Source organism: Ursus americanus, chromosome 23 (assembly GCF_024610735.1).
Source record: "Ursus americanus isolate L20-20 chromosome 23, mUrsAme1.1.p, whole genome shotgun sequence".
In the NCBI taxonomy this organism is placed as follows: domain Eukaryota; kingdom Metazoa; phylum Chordata; class Mammalia; order Carnivora; family Ursidae; genus Ursus; species Ursus americanus.
In genome coordinates, this window is record NC_142149.1 from 7,433,567 (window position 1) to 7,451,832 (window position 18,266).

General features: G+C 58.0%; 1 protein-coding gene across 3 annotated transcripts in view; it reads left to right on the forward strand.

Annotated features, from left to right (window-relative positions):
* Positions 1-18,266, forward strand: part of SDK2 (sidekick cell adhesion molecule 2) — a 258,779-nt gene that overhangs the window by 164,171 nt on the left and 76,342 nt on the right. For all 3 annotated transcript variants that reach the window (XM_087854153.1, XM_087854152.1, XM_045814625.2), the window contains exons 5-11: positions 4,026-4,159; positions 10,734-10,845; positions 12,611-12,801; positions 12,944-13,027; positions 14,740-14,934; positions 16,068-16,184; positions 17,967-18,134. In XM_087854153.1, the coding sequence (XP_087710279.1) occupies positions 4,026-4,159; positions 10,734-10,845; positions 12,611-12,801; positions 12,944-13,027; positions 14,740-14,934; positions 16,068-16,184; positions 17,967-18,134 (1,001 nt within the window). The remainder of the gene's footprint in view (positions 1-4,025; positions 4,160-10,733; positions 10,846-12,610; positions 12,802-12,943; positions 13,028-14,739; positions 14,935-16,067; positions 16,185-17,966; positions 18,135-18,266) is intronic.

An 18,266-nucleotide genomic window follows, 5' to 3' on the forward strand; every position in this document is an offset into this window, starting at 1 on the left:
CTCTGCTAACATCCCGATGGTCAAAGCGAGTCACCTGCTAGAACTCTGCCTCTTGAGTGGGAAGACCCGCAAAGTCACATGGTAAAGGGTGTGGCTCCGGAGCCAGGGGAGAATTGGAGTCGCCCCCCACCCAGGTTAACAGGTGGACGGACTCATGCTGTATGAGTCGGCTCAGGCTTCCTCGCGCCTTACTGAGGGTCAGTAAAGCCAGCAGAGCCTGGTTTACCCTTAACACAGACAGTGAGGCTGCATTGCAGAATGGGGGGGTGCTCCCCCACACAGGTGCTGAGACAGGCGAGTCCTCAGCCCTCCCTAACCCCCTTCTCTGAGGTTATCACACAGCTCCAGGGGTATCAGTGATGGCAGCCTGCAGGCCAGTTGGTTGGCAGAGGCTGCCTGGAATACTGTGTTGAGAAGGATGCCGAGGCCCCATCCAGACTCTGAGGCAAGAGCAGTGCCATGACAGTTCCACAAGAGCAGGTGCCGTGGCTTCGGGCGGGCTCGTGGGCGCGTCTCTACTGCGTTCACTGTGGCGGGTGAGAGCCTCTCTCCACCCTCACTCCCGTCGCCCCGCGCCTGACACCTTGCCACCCCCTTTTCTCACTCCCACCCTCTGTCCTCACCCCCTTTCCAATCCCAACAGCCTCTGGCACCAGGACAGAATGATCTTGGCGTGTGCGCACATGCCCGCCTTTACGGTCACACCCGCCACCCTCCCACCCGCTCCACACTCCAGCCAAACACATGGGGGAAGGCTGGAGAGATTGTATCTCAGCAAATTACAGCGGATTAATATTCATGGCTGAGAGGAAAGGTCCCTGGAAGCAAATTCTCCGGCGTCTGTTTGCCAGAGATATGTATCTGCTGAGCGCTATCAGCCGGAGGGGTGTGCAGGGGTGCCGACGGCGGGCGCTCTCTCTGCGAGGCTGCTCTCGCTGCCGGGACAGGGACGCCGATTAGCTGCGCTCCGCCGGTGCCCCGGTGCTCGCTGTTGAAAGGGAGACAAGATGCCTAACAAAGACACATGCTGGGGGCTTTGGGCAGGTTCTAGGGTGATTTCTTTTATTCTTAATTAAATTATCAATTGGGCCCCCATGGACCTGAGAAAAAAAGGGCTGGCTTGATAGGAGTGGGTGGAAGGTGGGGTGGGAGCTGGGCCAATCAGAGAAGTGGGAAAAATCTAGTAAATGGGAGCCTGAAGAGTGTGGCTGGAAAATGTAACCCCGCCCCGGCCCGAGAGTTGAATCCTGACCTCCATGCCCCGAGAATTCCAGCAGCTTCTTTTCAAAGTGGGTCAATCTGGGGTGTAGCAGGTCAGAAGCCCTTCTGAGTGCCAGAAACAGCTCTGTGCACTTGGGAAGTGAGGTGTACAGGGTCATTCCAGAACCATCTATTGAGGGGGTGGTCATCCTGCAGAGGGCCAGCAGCCCAGGGACCTTCCTTAACCACCTTCTGAGGGCAGAAGGAGGGCAGGTCGAAGGCCATGAGGGCTTCCCAGTCCTTCTGCCACCTTCAGAGCTCCATCCCTGACCCTGAGGGTCCCAATCCAGAGTGTTCTCCTTGCCTCTAGTGCTAGTCAAGGCAACGCCAGCTGCAAATACAGACAGACCCCCAAATCCTGGGGGCTTAGCACCAGAGAAGTGTATCTTTGTGCTCATTTGAAGTCCTAGCAGAGGCGAGGAAGGGGAGGGACACTCCCCCACAGTCATTCGAGGGCCCCGGCTGGTAGGAGCTCTGCCGTCCTCAACCCTGAGCTTCAGAGTTGCCCTGCTTTGACAGCGGGGAGAACCTAGGAGTTGCACAGGGGGTTCGTAGGGTCTGAGCCTGGAGTAGTGCACATACCTTCCGCCGTATCCCACCAGCCCGGCCCCACTGCCCCACCTGGCTTCCCAGCTGCTTACATCTCAATGGAAGGGGAGCCTGAAACAGATGGATGAACTCCATCCACTATGCCATCCCACCTAGGACAGGGCATCTCCACTGCGGCATAATCCAAATTTGGGGCCCAATAAATCATTGTTGTGCAGGCTGTCCAGTGCATTGTAGGACACTTAGCAACACCCCTGACCTCTCCCCACTAGTTCCTATCACAGCCCCCCGGCTGTGATACCAGCATTTGTCCAGACATTGTCAAATGTCCTGGAGGGTGAAGCCATCCCTGACTGAGAACCACTGACCTAGAAGGATCCATCATAATGTAAATAAAATAGAGCAAAAGGAGAGATTGGGGGGTGAGGTGGGTCTTCCTGGTCAAGGAGAGAAAGCACTGGAAATGGGAACCCTCCCTGGAGGCAAGAGGGGGTTCAGGGCAGGCAGATGCACTGGGGAGTGGGACCCGGCCATGCCCAGTGCGCCCACCCTCCAGAGACTTCATCCAGCCGGCTCCTCCAGTGCCGTGGTGTTGGAGAGGGTGGGGAGCTCCCGTCAAGTGGTCCGGGCGCACTGCTGGTCACCACATTAGTCCTGACATTGGACTCTGTGGCAGGTGAGGGCTGCGTGAGAGGCCAGATGGGGACAGGACCGAAGCAGTGGCAGGAATCAGCATCCCTCCATCTCAGGGCTGGGAGGGATCTTCAGAAGCATTTCTTCCGCCCCCTTCACAGATGGGGAAACTGAGGTTCAGCATGGAGGAGGGTATGTGCTCCTCAGAGGCTGGGGCCAGAGCTCATTCCAGGGCTGCCCCCAGCCCTTGACACAGCCCAGCCTTCCTCCCCTCTCCTGGCCTGCCCCACCAGCTACACTAAAGGGCAAGGACCTCTGCAGGAGACTTCCATGTAGGGAAACGGTCCCCGTTCCTGCCCCAGCTCATCACTTCTAAAATATTTTAGCCTGGCTTTTTCATACTTTCCATCAGCTCATTAGCTGGAGGGGGGTTTTCCTCCAGGAAAAAAAAAAATGGATATCGTTAGGGTAACCAAGAATTGGGGCAGGAGGGCTTTCCCTTCCTACTTCCCAGAGCTCCGCTGATGGTGTGAGACTCAGCCCGTGAACCCCCAAAAACCAGGAGAGAGGGGACACCAGCACAGCCTAGCTAGAGAGGCATTAGCAGGGATGTTTATTTGAGAGCCTGTTTAAAACTCTGTAACACTCACCTAATGGGAAAATTTGAAAAGAATTCAACTGGGTCTGTCCTTGTTAAACTAACATTAAGGATGTTTAACAGCTGTCTCGGGCACATCACATTAAAATCCAAGATAGACTTGACAAACTAATGGTTTTGTTTGTCATCGAGAGAACGGGTGAGAGGGGGAGCCGGGCAGAGCGGGCGTGGGCAGTGCTCCCGGTGCTGTCTCCCCCATGTTGGGTGGGGTCCCCAGCTTCCCGCCTGAACCGGCCCCTTTCCCTGCCTGCAGACCAGGTACTGCGGGGCCGCATGGTGGGACCCCAGCGGAGGGAACCTGCACCCCACTGCCCGGCCGGCCTCCTTCCTCAGCCCGCAGCCAGTCTCATCATTGTTGACCAGCTTCGAGAAGGGAGCTGGGGGACAGATGAAGCCCCCGACATCGGTGTTACAGGCCACCTGTGGCTTTGGAATCAATCCCAGCCAATGTAGGATTAGGTTAAGGCATTGATTCTGGAATGATCCTGCTCGTTTCTAAATGCACGAGCATCACTCGTCATCTGTTCCTCATTCATTCATTCCACTGAATGGGTTTCTTTGGTGCTGGAGCCTCCAGTGCAGAGAGGGTCACACTCAGCATCAAAGCTGTAAGCTGTGCCGTGGGAGAGGTCGGAAGGCCGCGGGGGCTCGGACGCCCGGGGCCAGGTGTGGAGTGGGGGCCGGGAATCCTCACGGGGATGGTCTCGGACCTCTGTGCACGTGCTGAATTTGGGTCTGACCCCAGCACTGGCAGCATGTTGCGATTCTCTGCAGACGAAGCGTGCTGAAGTTGAGGCAGTGAGTGCTCTCGGGAGCTGGGCTGGAGGAGGGGCTCTGAGGGCCACCAGCTTCTTGTCCCCGCGCCCATCCTCCAATGCTCAGAGCCCCTGGGCCCCTGTCAGATGGATCCTTTTCCTCTTCGCAGAGCCATCACCCTGGAGAACACCCTTGTCATCCTGTCCACAGTGGCTCCCGACGCAGGCCGCTACTACGTACAGGCTGTTAATGACAAGAACGGGGATAACAAGACCAGCCAGCCCGTCACTCTTGCCGTGGAGAGTAAGTAAGCGGCCGGGCCTGGGACGGATGGAGGAGCGCATCATTAAATCTTGGGAACGGGGCTCCAGGGGGTCGTTGGGAAGATGGAATGGTGGCAGAGGGGGGAGGCTAGAGGAGGGCAGTGGAGGGGCCTCCGAGGAATAGGAGGAGGAGTCCCAGCATCGGGAGCATGAGGGTGGAAGCAAGGAGGGAGCCGTGCAGGACCCCGTTCCCATGACAAAGCTGAGATCCTGCCTAACAGCTGAGCTGGCTGTTAGCAGGGCTGCCGGTGGCCCAGGGAGGGAGAGAGTGTGCGTGTGTGGGTTAGGCCACCTCCGGGGCTCAGGTGCCGACAGAGCACGCAGGAGCTGGGGAGCTCGTTTCGAGAGAACTACGCTCACAGCCTCTGCTCAGCTGGTACATACACAGCACGGCTTCTGCTCAGAGCCAGGCCGTCTCCGCTCATGGGAACACTGGTTCCCCGCCCAGGCTTCTGCCTGAAAGTGCCCATCCCAGAAACCACCCCGCACCCTGGAAGAGATGGGCCAAGCTCTCCCCAGCGGCAGAGAACAGATGGTAGCAAATGGAAAGGGGTGGCTCCTTGGGTCTCCTTTGGCAAAGAGGTATTTGTCCCGCCGAGACTGAAGGCAGGTGTCTCATCCCTGGTGGAAATGCTGGGACGCCCTCCCTGGCCTGATTCTCGCCAGCCAGCCTGGCCCCTCCCTCTGCGCTCCATCCCTGGGAGAGAGAAGGCGGGTGGGGTGGCTCCGGCAGCCGGCCCAGGCCCGGAAGCACCGAGTACGTGGGACCAGAGCTTGCCGCAGCAGCCGAACAGCCACACAAGCTGGGGGAGCCAGATGTTCACGTCCCTTCACATCTGTACCACTCCTGCTCCAAAAGCAAGTCTCATTTATCATCCATGGTCGCGTGGGGACACAGCTGCCAGCAGCAAGATGAGGGTGTGGGTCTCCATGGGGCCTTCCTGTGTCCTTCCCCTGATCTCTGCCTCTGTCTGCCAGTGTCTGGAAAGCCCAGATCATTCCTCAGCCTTACTGTGTCCATTCCTGGGCCTTCTAAGCACCAGCAGAACCCCTTCCCATATCCCTGGAACTCTCTCCCTCCCTGACCCCAGATTCCAGTCGGCCTAGAAAGACACCTGAACGCACAGAGGAGGGTTCCATTCAGGATACTGACCTACTCTGACATTGACCTGGGCTAGGGTCTCAGTCTGGTTCCCGTAGCCTGGGGCCCAGCCATAACGTGGGGCTGCCGTTTCTATAGGGAAAGGATTAATCATCAGAGGGAGATGTTTTCCCCCCTATATTCTCCAGTGATCAGAAACCTGGAGTCTGGTAGAATTCAGTCATTGGGAAAGAGGCAATGTTCACGGTCTGAGTCAAGGCCAGGCATCTTCTTGGGTGACTCAGTTTACCCTGGGACCAGAGGTTGGAGCCCCCCACTCTGTGCTCCTCCCCCACACCTCACCCACTCTTCACAGGCCTTAAGCAGCGCCTCTGCGGGCAGACCGTGGATGTCATTCACTCTCTGCTCCATCTCAACTCCCCACCCCAACCCTCCATCTGGCCCGAGGGAGGAGGGTCGGACCCTTCCGGACCCCAGTGTCTGCCCAGACCTCCCCCCGTTGTCTGTTTCTCCCACCCCATCGCCCCTCGCCTTCTGCTCTCACGTGGTGATTTGTACTGGATTAAGAGCAGAATCATCTGATTTTCAGCTAATTTCTCCTCCCACGAGTGATTGCACTTCAAAACCCTGTTCATGTCACTGACACAAATCCCCCAGCCTGCCTGTCTGCCAGCCAATTTACCAGGAGCAATTGCCACTTCACCCAGCTCCAGCCCCCCTCACTGATCTCGGGGAGCCTGGCTCCTTCCTCTGTTCCCCCTCCTTACCCCTTCATCCCTCCTCTGCCCCAGGGGGCAGTTCTATTTCTTAGAGGCCCTGGGGCAGACAGGCGGGGGGTGCCCATGCTCTTCAGAAACAGAGAAGAGCAAGGCCAGTGCCCCCGTGGAGTTGGGAGCTGACTCCTGCCCAGGGGTCACCCTGGTGACCTCACACAGACTGTCAACCCTGGACCATGGCCCCACACTCAGGAATCAGCATTGCACTGTCCAACAGAAACTAACATAAGCCACAGGAGTAATTTACAATTTGCCAGTCGCTTCATTTTTAAAAAAGGAAAAAGCAACGGGAAATTAATTTTATTAATGTATTTTATTTGCCCCAACATTCCAAAACATTACCATTTTCACATACAATCGACAGAAAATATTAATGAGGTACTTTACGCCGGGCTTCTCTTTCATACTTAGTCTTCGAAATCTCCGTGTATTTTATACTTCGAGCACATCTTCTGGTTGCTCAGTTTTCATCTGAAATACGTGATCTGCATTTAGACTTCATCAAATTTACAGCTGGAAAGGTGATGTTGGGTACCCGAGTTGTTCTACACATGCTTAGAAGTGTTCTAATAACTGATTTGGGGATCCGTTTTTAATTAAATGTAAATTAGATCAAATTAAATCCCATTAAATCAAAGGGGCGCCAGTCACATTTCAAGAGCTCCTAGCCACCTGTGGTTCGTGGCCCGCATGTTGGATGCCTGCCCAGGAGAGGGGAGCAACTTACCTCCCTTCCCACCCACATGCACTTGACCTGTGGCCCAGGTGAGTCACGTGGTCCTTGAGCCTCTGTTTCCTGGTGCCTACGGCAAAAGTGTGGTTGGGAGGATTCGATGAGGTGACCTAGGGAGAATGCATCACAGTGTGTCCCTCCTGGTGCCTGGTATCATCCCAGGGCAGCAGGATCCAACTTTGCCTCTGTGTAGGGAGCCCTGTGCTTCCTGAACTCTGGGTCCCGTCCACGGCAGGAACTCACGTGGAAGACACCACTCCTCCTTGCTCTGGTTTGCATGTGATTTTCCTGGCTTGACCTTTGGGCACCCTTCACCCCACTGCCCAGAGCATGAGTCCAATGAGGCAGATTTCCTGCATTCCATCCCCGAGCGTGGTCTGCTGTCCTCCTCACCCCAGCTGGTCCTCCAAAGACCCGGCGGGCAAGGAGCTGCCAGCCCAGGGCCCCCAGCAGAGAGCACCTGTCAGCATGGTGTGTCCTGCTTAGGGCCAGGTCCGTGCCACCCAGGGCCGTTTTGACATCCCCAGTCCACCCCGAGCTGTCCTTCTCTGCCTTCACACCACATCAGAATAGGAGGCTGGTGAGATCAGGGGGAGCCAGGGAACCAAGGGTGGGGGTGGGAGGGACAAGGGCCATTGACTTCTTCACATCCGGGGACCAGAGATGGGGAGAACTGTGTGAGGCACAGTGTGGGTGGCGAGTCCTGGACTCTCAGAGACAGGAGTACCGGAGAAGGGGGTGCATAGAGCTAAATGTCCAGAGCAGTCAAAGAGAATCAGAGCGGAGAAAAGGGGACTTGTAACCAGGAGGTCACCGGCGACGGGAAGGAGAATGCATGCGTGGGGGCAGGGGGGAGAGGGACCAGGGTGCCAGTGGCAGCCAGGAGCTGGGGGTGAAGGCTGAGTGGGTGCTTCAGACGACTTCTGGCAGAGTGGATGGCAGCCAAAGGGGAGATTCGTTTCCCTCTGTGCCCGAGCCAGGACTGAGCCAGAGAGATGATTTGGGGAGTGGTAAATGGCTTGGGTTTGCAGCCCCGGAGACCCGGTCCCATTCCTGGTTGTGTCCCTCATTAGCGACTGTCACTGGGAAGTAAACTACTTAATGTCTCTGGCTTTCTCGGCTTTCTCATCCGTAAATTGTGGATGACGATAATGACCGGCCTCCGGTGGCCGGTGGTGGCTGTAATGAGGGAGGAGGCAGGTTCAGCAGGGTGCCAGAAGGGGCGGGACGGGTGGGACCTCTTACCCTCAGTCGGAAGGCCCTGGAGGGTCTGTGGCTTCCACCTTCTGGTAGCGTCTGGGTCCATCACGTGGTTTGGGCAGGTGGGGGGTGGGAGACAAGGAAGCTGTCCCCGAGCACAGACAGGTACACCCCAGGGAGGACAGACTATCTTTTATTGAGCACCTACTCCACGCCAGGGACTCTGTGCTCACCCCAGACCAGCTTGGCAGCCCCACCGAGGCCCTTCTTCCCCGCATCCATCCCATCAGCTCTAATCCAATAAACTAAGCACTGATGTGAAATCCAGACCATGAGGACAAATCCCTGCCCGTCTCAGTGGGGAAGTCCTGGTGCCTGCCCCAGTCTGGCAGGTACCGAGCCCTCACCCAGAAAAGATCTCAGCCAGGGGCTGACCTCCCAGAACCCTGCGATGCGGTCATTTGTATCCCCTTACTGCCCTGGAGAAAATCAAGACCCAGCTGAGGCTCCAGGCCCTCCTTCGCTGGGTCCAGGGGTTCCCAGCTGCAGCTGGTCCCTCTCCTTGAGCCCCAGGGCCGCTGCCAGGACCAAGGCATGACCTCCAGGGTCCCTGGGTAGGTGTCAGTCTCCCCCGACCCCACGAGTTGCCCCGAGGCCCTGGGGTGGCCCTCCTATTTTTCAACTCTGAGCTCTGTTTACCTGGCTCCACAGTGGGGCGCGTCGCTTGGGCTCTAACTGTCTGTCTCCTCCTCCTGCCCCATTAATCTGGGCCTTGGTACCTGCACGCCCCGGCATGTAATAAACAACTTAGAGCACACTTTTATGGATTCAGCTATATCAGCAGCTTTCAATCCGATCGCGCTTTATGGCACCTACATGAGGCTTTTATATTGTTGCAATTATTTTGCTTTATACGCTTCCTTTCTTCCCTCTTCATTTTACTTTATTTTTTACATTTTATCCCCTTTTCTAGCAAAGCCTGGAGTCCAGGCAGGCAAACGTGCCCAGGGCTGACCGGGGTGGCCCAGGGCTGACTGGGGTGGCTCAGAGTGGTGGTGGGGCCATGACATGCTCTCCCCATAAAGGATGTCCTGTCACTGTTCCCCATGCCACCCCCCTCCCAGGGCCATGCCGGTCATTGTAGTTGGCTGTCTCCAGAACCTCCTGGGAAGGAGCCCAGTGGATGGATTTTTCTTGAGAGGAAAAAGCCCCCTGTGGTTGTATTTCCAGGAGCCCTGGAGCAGGTGGATGGAGAATATTGGAGCTTCTGCCAGTATGGGGCCTGTGCTGACCCACAAAGAGCCTGGCCACTTCCTTAAAGAACTCAAAAAGTACAAAAGGCAAAGCTACCGCCTCTGTTAGAAGAGTTCTGTGTTCTGTGCTGTGTTTATAAAGCCGTCTCGTGGTATGTTCTCTTGCATTTCAGTCACCAGTCCCGAGGTGGCGTAGGGATAGCGCCGGGTCCATTCGGTGCCTTCGCCGAACAAATATACGTGAGCCCCTGCTATGTGCCGGACGTCTCTCCGGTGCTGGAGAAGGAGGCGTGAGCAAGGCTGTCTTAGCTTGGGCTGCCCTAACAGGTTACCCAGCCGGGGGCTTCAGCCCAGGGAAGTCCAAGGTTAAGGGACCAGCATGGTTGGGTTGCACTGAGGCCTCTCTTCCTGCCTTGCAGACAGCGGGCTTCTCACTGTGTCCTCGAGCAGCAGAGACAGAGCTCTGGTGTCTCTTTCTCTTCTGATCGGGGCACCAACCCTGTTGGATTAAGGCCCCACCCTTATGACTTCATTTAAGGTGATGACCAACAAAAGACCCCAACTCCAAGTACAGTCACAGGGAGGTTAGGGCTTCAACATACGAATTTGGAGGAGACCTAATTCAGCCTGAAGCAAGGATCCGTGAGGTTCCTGCCCCGCGGATGTATTAGCCTCCTTGGGCTGCTGTAACAAAATTCTGCAGACTGGGGGGCTTGTAACAACCGAAGTGCACTCTGGCAGTTTTGGAGGCCAGACGTCTGAAATCGAGGTGTCGGCAGGCTGTGCGCTCCCCGAAGGCTCCGGGGGGGGACGCTTTCTTGCCTCTTGGCTCCTGGCGGCGGCTGGTAAGCCTTTGCACGCCTTGCCTTGAAGGTACATTGCTCCAGGTTTCTGCTCCGTGCTCACCTGGCCTGCTCCCCTATATGTCCATGTGAACGTGTCTCCACTCACTCCTCTTGCAAGGACACGTCGTATCGGATTTAGGGCCCACCCGCATACAGAAGGACCTCATCTTGACTAGATCACACCTATTTCCAAAGAAGGTCACGTCCCCAGCTGCCGTGGACATGAGTTTGGGGGGATTACTATTCAACCCAGTATAGGGAGTTTGCATTCAGGTGGAAGAAGGGCCAGTGAAGAAGCAAGCTAACAAGATGTGGATGGAGGGAAGGATTCTGAAGGCACGGACAGGACAAGGGGCTAAGGGGGAAGGCATGTTTTATGACAGGAAGGTGGGGAGGCTCTGGAGGTCTCCAGTGGCACTCGCAGGACACCGCAGATAGCCGCGACCAGAGGTAGGAGGAGAGGTGAGAGGGACCCCGGGGTCATGCCTGCAGGTTCAGCTCAGCAGAGGGGAGAGGGACCCCCAGGTCATGCTGCTTGGGTGGCTGTCCCGTGGTGACCTGCCCCACTCCATGAGGACCAAGGTCTCCCGAGTGGAGACAGGATTTCCGCCCTCTGTCTCCAGCTAACCCCTGACCTCTCCCCAGATGTCGGGGGGCCTGCAGACCCCATCGCCCCAACCATCATCATTCCTCCCAAGAACACCAGCGTGGTGGCCGGGACCTCGGAGGTGACCATGGAGTGTGTGGCCAATGCCAGGTGAGTAGCACGTCCCCCCACTCCCCCGCACCCTTAACTCCAGCTGGCGCTCCTGACCTGTGGGCTCCAGGGGACCCGCCTGAGTTCAGGAAGGTCTGCAAGTGTCACGTGAGGGCCCAGGAAAGGAGTTGGGGCATTTACCCTGGAGGAGGGGTGATGCGTGGATGGGCTGGCTCGTTCTCTGTGGCCTAAGAGGAGAGACCAGGCCCGAGTGGAAGTTACGGGGCAACAGATGTCCGTGCAGGATATCAACGCCTCACTTGTGGCCCTGAGAGCGACCCAGAAGGGGCAGGTGCGGTCCCTGTGCACAGGCAGCTGTGACAGGGACGTGGGGCTGGCAGGTGGCTCGTGTGGTGGCCTTGGCCGGAGGGCAGACCTGGGGTCGGGCGCAACTGCAGCCCCTTCCTGGCCAGGTACAACCCTCCCTTCTCTCACGCAGGAAACAGTCAAATAATTACTGAGCCTCATCACGTGTGGCCCTATGCTGTGCTTCCCACACGATTTCTGTTCTTCTGACAACTACCCCGAAGCCCAGAGAGGGCAAGCAACCTGCCCGAGGTCACCCAGCTGGCCAACAGCAGGGTGGCAATAGAACAGGCCACCTTCGAGGCCCAGGCCCATTGCCATGCTCTGGGCCTCAGTCTCCTCGGCTATGAAATGGGAATGATTCGAGCACCCACCTCCCCGGTCGGGTGTATAGGTAGACTACTGAGCCCACCTCCTAAGTACTCAGGAAAGGTGCTCGGATGCAATGGGCGGGGGGTCCGACCGAGGGCCCCAAGGTCACCTCCTGCTGACGATTCCCCGGGGAGCAGTCCTGTAGCAGCGTTCCTAGGCGTACGCTCCTGGAGACACAGGTTCCCCGCGAGGGTGGGAAAGGCCTTAGCGTGAAGCTCGCTAAGGGCACAGAGAAGACCTGCCTAACGGCACTCGAGCCAGTGTTGCCCAGACTCCCTCGACCACAGCCCTTTCCCAGAGGGCACACCCACACACCCCTTGACGCTGCGCCCAGCACTAAACAGGAGAGAGGCCTGGGGCGCCTGGGGGCTCAGTCGGTTAAGCGTCCAGCTCTCGGTTTCGGCTCAGGTCGTGATCTCAGGGTCGTGAGATCGAGGCCTCCATTGGGCTCCACACTCAGTGCAGAGTCTGCTAGAGAGTCTCCCTCTCCCCCTGCCCCTCCCCCTCTCACCGCCTCCCCGTGCTCTCGCACGCGCGTGCGCTCTCTCCTTCTCTTGCAGATAAATACACCTTTTAAAAATAGAAAAATAAACAGAAGGGCAGGCCTAACCCAATCTCAGGGGGTCTTGAGGGGCCGGGGTCGGTGATGGGGGTGCCCGACTCGCCCTCTAAGTCGGGGGGCTGGTATGTCCATCTGCCTGCCTTTCCCTCTTTAACCCTTGGGTGTTCCCCCCGCCCCCGCTCCTCCCCATCACATGTCCCCACCTCTGATGCTGTGCTGCCCGCTGGCTTCTGTTGGGACGGGGCAGGAGAGCGAGACGCACGGCTCAGGCAGCTACGGTCCTCGGGAGGCCCGTGCACCAAGTTAGTGCCGGGCGGGGCTGCAGCTGCCTCCCTGCATTAGAGCGCCCGCCCTCAGCACAACCCCTGGGCACAGCTGTCCCATTTTGTAGACAGGAAAACCGAGGCCCAGAGTGCCGCCCCTCGAAGAGGCAGGGGCTGGGGTTCTGGGCCTGCACTCCCACCCACGCCTGCCCACCTCTCGAAGTCCCTGTGGCTGAGAACCTGTTTCCCTCTCGCCCTCCAGGCCCCTGATCAAGCTGCACATCATTTGGAAGAAAGATGGGGTGCCGCTGTCGGGCGGCCTCAGCGACTACAACCGCCGGCTGACCATCCCCAGCCCCACGGGCAGCGACACCGGCTACTACGAGTGCGAGGCTGTCCTGCGTAGCAGCAGCGTCCCCTCCGTCATCTGTGGAGCCTTCTTGTCTGTGCTGGGTGAGCTGGGGCAGGGCTGCTGGGGACCCCCCCCCCAGGGGTAGGGGCAGTAGGGCTGGGGCCTTCTTAAAGGTGACCCGCACAGTGGCTGTATCAAAAGGAGCATGGCTCTGAGCCCCTCCCTTGGTCCTTTCTGCTACAGAACCGCCTCAGTTTGTCAAGGAGCCAGAGAGACACATCACTGCAGAGATGGAGAAAGTGGTGGACATTCCCTGTCGGGCCAAAGGTAACACAGCGGTGGGGTCGAAGGGGAGCAAGGACACCCCCCCCCCACAGATCTCCAGCCTTTCCTCTCCCCTTCACAAACTTTTCTAAATTCCACTTCCATCTCCAGGCAGCATCACTGAGCAGGGAGTCAGTCTGGCTGTGAGCAGACACCCCAGGAAACAAACAGGCCAAATTACCATAATCTCAGGACTGGAAATCAACCCACGTTACCTTAACTTGAGGGTTACAAATGAATCCAAATCACCGTAATTTCAGGATAGGTGACAGACTGAAATTGCCCATAATTTGGGAGTTGTAGACAATGCCAAATTACCGTAATGTCAGAACTGCTAGAACTTGAGTACATCTCACCTGAGATGGGTCCTCAGGAGCTCCGCCTGGTTTCTGGGCCATTTTGCTCCATTTCCTCCCCTACTCTGTCTACTTAACCCCCCTTGTCAGAGCTCCTGAAGAATTTCCTCTTTCCCCACCCCCAGCCTCCCTCTTTCTGGCTCAGCTGAGCTACGGGACAGCGCAAAACCGGGGTGAAGTCTGGGGTGATGGGACGGGAGGTAGAGAGCATGCACCACGGCCTGTGGTCTGATGGTGAGCAAAGAGGCAGCACGTCGCTCAGGCAGGAGGAGAGGCTCCATGGAGGGTGTAAGGACGCCCCTTCCGAGACCACACAAGGGGAAGGCAAAGCTCCATTCATTCACCCAACAAACAGTTTTTGGAGGCTTTACCAGTGTTCCGATGCTGCTCTCGGGCTGGGGAGGTGCGGACTGAACCCAACAGCCAAATCCTTGCCGTTACAAAACTTACATTCTTAAGAGGAAGGCAGACGAACCAGTAAGCAAACAAAGATACCTTATTTCATCTCATCGAAAATGCCGTGAGTTGTGAGATGCCCCATGATTTTATGTGCCACTAAGAAAGAAAAAAGGCTGTCAATGAAATTAGGACATGCTTTTGATAGTAAGACATGTCCTGATCGCAGAAATGTTACAACGTGGAAGAGTGTGCCCTGTGGAACAGATAGAAGAAATACAGCGTCCTAGAACGTCAGAGTGGAAGAGGGCTGGGAAGGAGAAGGGAGAAGTGAACAGGCTTAGGGGGCTTGGAGGGATGGGGTGCTCTTTCGAATGGAGTGCAGGAGCTCCTCTGGGGAAGTCACCTTTGAACAGAGAGAGAAAGAGCGGGGAGGTTGGGGGTACCTGCAGGATGACCATGCCAAGCCAGGGGTGTATGACTTGGGCAAGGCTGAGAGACAGGGAGCCCCCATTCACCTCCCCCTGCACAGCAGGTAGGAGGGGGCTCCCAAGCCGCCCCAGGAACGCTAGCGTCCTCTGCGTGCTCTTTGACATGGGACTCTGCGGGCGTGTGAGTTTGGGAAACCAGGCCCCGCCTGGAAGTTCCCAGAGCACACCACAGGCTCTGCCTTAATCAAATGGCAGTTAAAAAAAATTAATTTGTCCAATCCAGCATTTCCAAGCTAAACTAGTCCAGCTAAATTTTCTTGGAACCCCTGCTATTATAAAGAACTTGAGAAGTGCCACGCTGAGAACATCTTCCACCTCTTCCAAGACCATTAAGTGGCACCTCTGAGAATGCTCTAGAAACTAAGACACACAGGGACCGCCCACCCCCGCCCCTCGCAGTCTTCCAGGCTCAGAGGCGGGAGGGAGGGAGCCAGGATGTGGGCTGACTGTGGGCCCACGTCTGTCCTCCCAGGCGTACCACCACCGTCCATCAGCTGGTACAAGGACGCGGCCGTGGTGGAGGTGGAGAAGCTGAGCCGCTTCCGGCAGCGCGGCGACGGGGGCCTGCAGATCAGCGGGCTGGTGCCTGACGACACGGGCATGTTCCAGTGCTTTGCCCGCAACGCAGCCGGCGAGGTGCAGACTTCCACCTACCTGGCCGTCACCAGTAAGTCGGCCCTTCCCTGCCCTGCCCCTGAGGCCCTTCCCGCTCAGGACTCCGCTTTCCTCCAAGCCCGCAGCCTCTTGAGAAAAGATGCTGCATTTTGCAGGGATAGGATGCCAGAGGACTCTCCCCCGGCAGCCGGGGTGGCTGCCTCCAGCTATGCCCCCTGCTTTCACAGCCCAGGTCTGGCGCTGCAGAACCCAGAGCCAAGGACGACTGCGCTGGCTCTTTGAGAGAAGCAGCTGTGAAACCACAGGCCCCGCTTTGGCATCCGAGCTGTCCCTGGTTTCCAGAGCAGGGTGAAGCCGCCCCGTCCCAGCAGAGAAGGCTTGCTTACTTCTCTGAAGGGAGCCAGAGCTTGAATCTCAGTCCCCACTTCCAACCTTTTGCCCTCTCGGAGTCTCTTTTGATGGTTACGGTAGCTCTCCTGCCCTCTTACTGGAGTTGCCTGAGCACAGAATGCTACGTGAGCGGCCACACCATAGACGGCAGGTCACCCGTCCGGGCTCATCGCCCAGACCCACGGAGGTCCCCAAACAGGGCAGCCACGGAGCAGGGGGCGGGCTGGGTTTGCCCCAACGGGGCAGTCAGGGCAGCATCTTGCTTCTTGCTTCTGATAAGTGCCGCCGAAGCTGGCGCTGGTCCCTCCCTAACTCTACCCCCGTGCACGTCTGACCGGACAGTTCCCTGAGGGCTGGGCTAGGGAAGGCAGCCCAGAGCTCAGCCAGGCTGTGGACTGTCCAGGGCCAAGCCTTGTGCACAGGGGGTCACATTCTTCTATTGGCCGTTAGCACTCTTTCTTTTAAGAAACCGAAGCTTCAATATTCAATGAAGGACAGATCCCATTTACCTTGTCATGGAGGGCAGGAGCTGCCCTCAGGGTTCCTCAGTTTCCCCCAAATGGAGGCCTAAGAATCAAGGCTGGGGGAGTAGTGTAGCCTGGGTCCTTCCACAGGGCAGGTGGTACAGGGAGTCTTCTGGAGCCTTCTGGGCTTTTCCCCAGTGTCGGGCCCCATCAGGACACCTGTTTCCTTGTATGGCAGCAGCCACAGTGGCAGGGGCAGGACGAGGACCTGGCCCTCTGGCTGGGAGGCTCCTCCAGGATGTAGCTAAGAGGCTACTGTCTCTTTCTGCAGGCATTGCCCCCAACATCACCAGGGGCCCCTTGGACAGCACAGTGATCGATGGCATGTCAGTGGTGCTGGCTTGCGAGACTTCGGGGGCACCCCGGCCGGCCATCACTTGGCAGAAAGGTAGATGGGACTGATCTCCTTTGGAGGGTGTGGCCCTGGAACCGTCGAGGGCAGTCCTCAGAGCTCTGTGCTGGAGCCAGCCAGGTTGGGTTCCCTATGTACAGTTGTGAAGGTTGCGCACTGCACACCCCAGGAGGGCATCCATCTCTCACACCACAGTATGTACCGCATGCTGCCCTGCTGGGCTCAGGGCCCAGCTCTGCATTTTCTGACACCCGTGACCTGGGATGAATTATTTACTCACTCCGAGCCTCAAGGTCCCTATCTGTAAACTGAGGACAATAGTGCACATACCCCAGTCTGGCACAAGGACGAAACGAGAGCCTGCACTGTGCCAGGCAGCAGTGAAGCCCGATGAAGGATAGCTGCTTGGTGATCATATTGTGGTTGTGGCCGTTAGTGCTGGCAGGGGGGACCGTCCCTCCTCCTCGGAGGCACGGAGGGCTCCAGAGGCCTGCACCAGAAGAGCTCAAGCGGTCCCGCCCCGTGTGCCCTCTCCAGCCTTGGTTTGAAAGCTCGCCTTCCCCACTCTCCCCGTGCACACACACACGCACACGTGTGCAGACACCCAGTCACTCCCCCCACCTCCAAGTCTGCTATGATGAAGCTTCTCACAGGACTCACCTGCCCCCGACCCCCAGACCTTCCCACGACCCCCCCCACCGCTTTATTTCTGCACCTCCAAATACACAAGCTAAGCTGCCTGTTCATGCCACCGACTGCCTGACGCCCCACGAGGTCAGGAGTTTCAGCTGTGCCCGCCGCCGCCTCCCTGGGGCCTAGGCCAGGGTCTGGCACATGGTCTTGCTCAGTAGGTATTTATGGAATGAGTGTAAGCACAGCCAGGCACACGTATGGACACAAACATAGGTGAGGACCTGCCACGCTCACTGGTTCGATATTCCTGGCCATGCGTGCAGATAGACACCCCCACAGCCTGGCACGTGGAGATGCCCCTCTGCACAGACAGGTGGGATTTTCTTTAAAATGGTTATCATCGGGGCGCCTCGGTGGCTCAGTCGTTAAGCGTCTTCCTTTGGCTCAGGTCATGATCTCGGGGTCCTGGGATCAAGTCCCTGCATCAGGCTCCCTGCTCAGTGGGGAGCCTGCTTCTCCTTCTCCCTCTGTGCTCTCTGTCCCCCCCAAATAAATAAACAAAAATTTTTAAAAAATAGATACAGTCTCCAAAATCTGCACTGTCAGGCTCCCGCCCGGGACAGATCCCCACAACCCCCCCCAGGCACCAGGCCTGCCCGGGTCCCACCGCAGACGGAGGGCTGCCCCCCACCCCCGTCCCTGTCCGCCCTGCCCCCACTCCTGGCTGCGCCCACCCATCACTTTCTTCTGCTCTCCTGAAGGTGACTCTCCGGAAGCATCCTGCAGCAGGATGCCCGTCACCACCTTGTCAGAGCTGTCTGCCCCCTCCCCCCGGCCCGGGTACCAGCTGTCTCCAAGAGCTGTGCCTGGCTGCATCAGGAGACAGTCCCTGGCCTTCCCTGGTGAAGGGCAGACAGCGTGGTGGGTGGAGAGACGCCAGGGGACCCGGGCTCTGTGACCTGGTGTCCTTGTGCCCGTCACCGTGTCAGAAACCTTCCTGGGCCTCAGCCCCGACCCCGGCCCGGCCCCCACCGCCCCGGCCCTCCCAGCATTTCTAAAGCTGGGGGTCTGCCTGAGGGCACCTGCCCAGAGCCACCAGGGAACAGGAGATGCGAGGTCCCAGAGAGCAGGGGGCTGCGTGCCGCCGCCTGAGCCCACCCCGAGCCCGCCCCGTGTCGCCTTCAGGGGAGCGCATCCTGGCCAGCGGCTCCGTCCAGCTGCCTCGCTTCACGCTGCTCGAGTCGGGGAGCCTGCTTGTCAGCCCGACGCACATCTCCGATGCCGGCACCTACACCTGCTTGGCCACCAACTCGCGGGGGGTTGACGAAGCCTCGGCTGACCTGGTTGTGTGGGGTGAGTGTGCGGAGTGGGAACGCTTCACACGTCCGTGCGCGCATGTGTGCTGAGCACGGGCTCTCACCGCCAGCACCTCCTCGTCGCACGGCTGTCTCACCAGGGTGCGTCTTGTAAGAAGGACAGGGACAG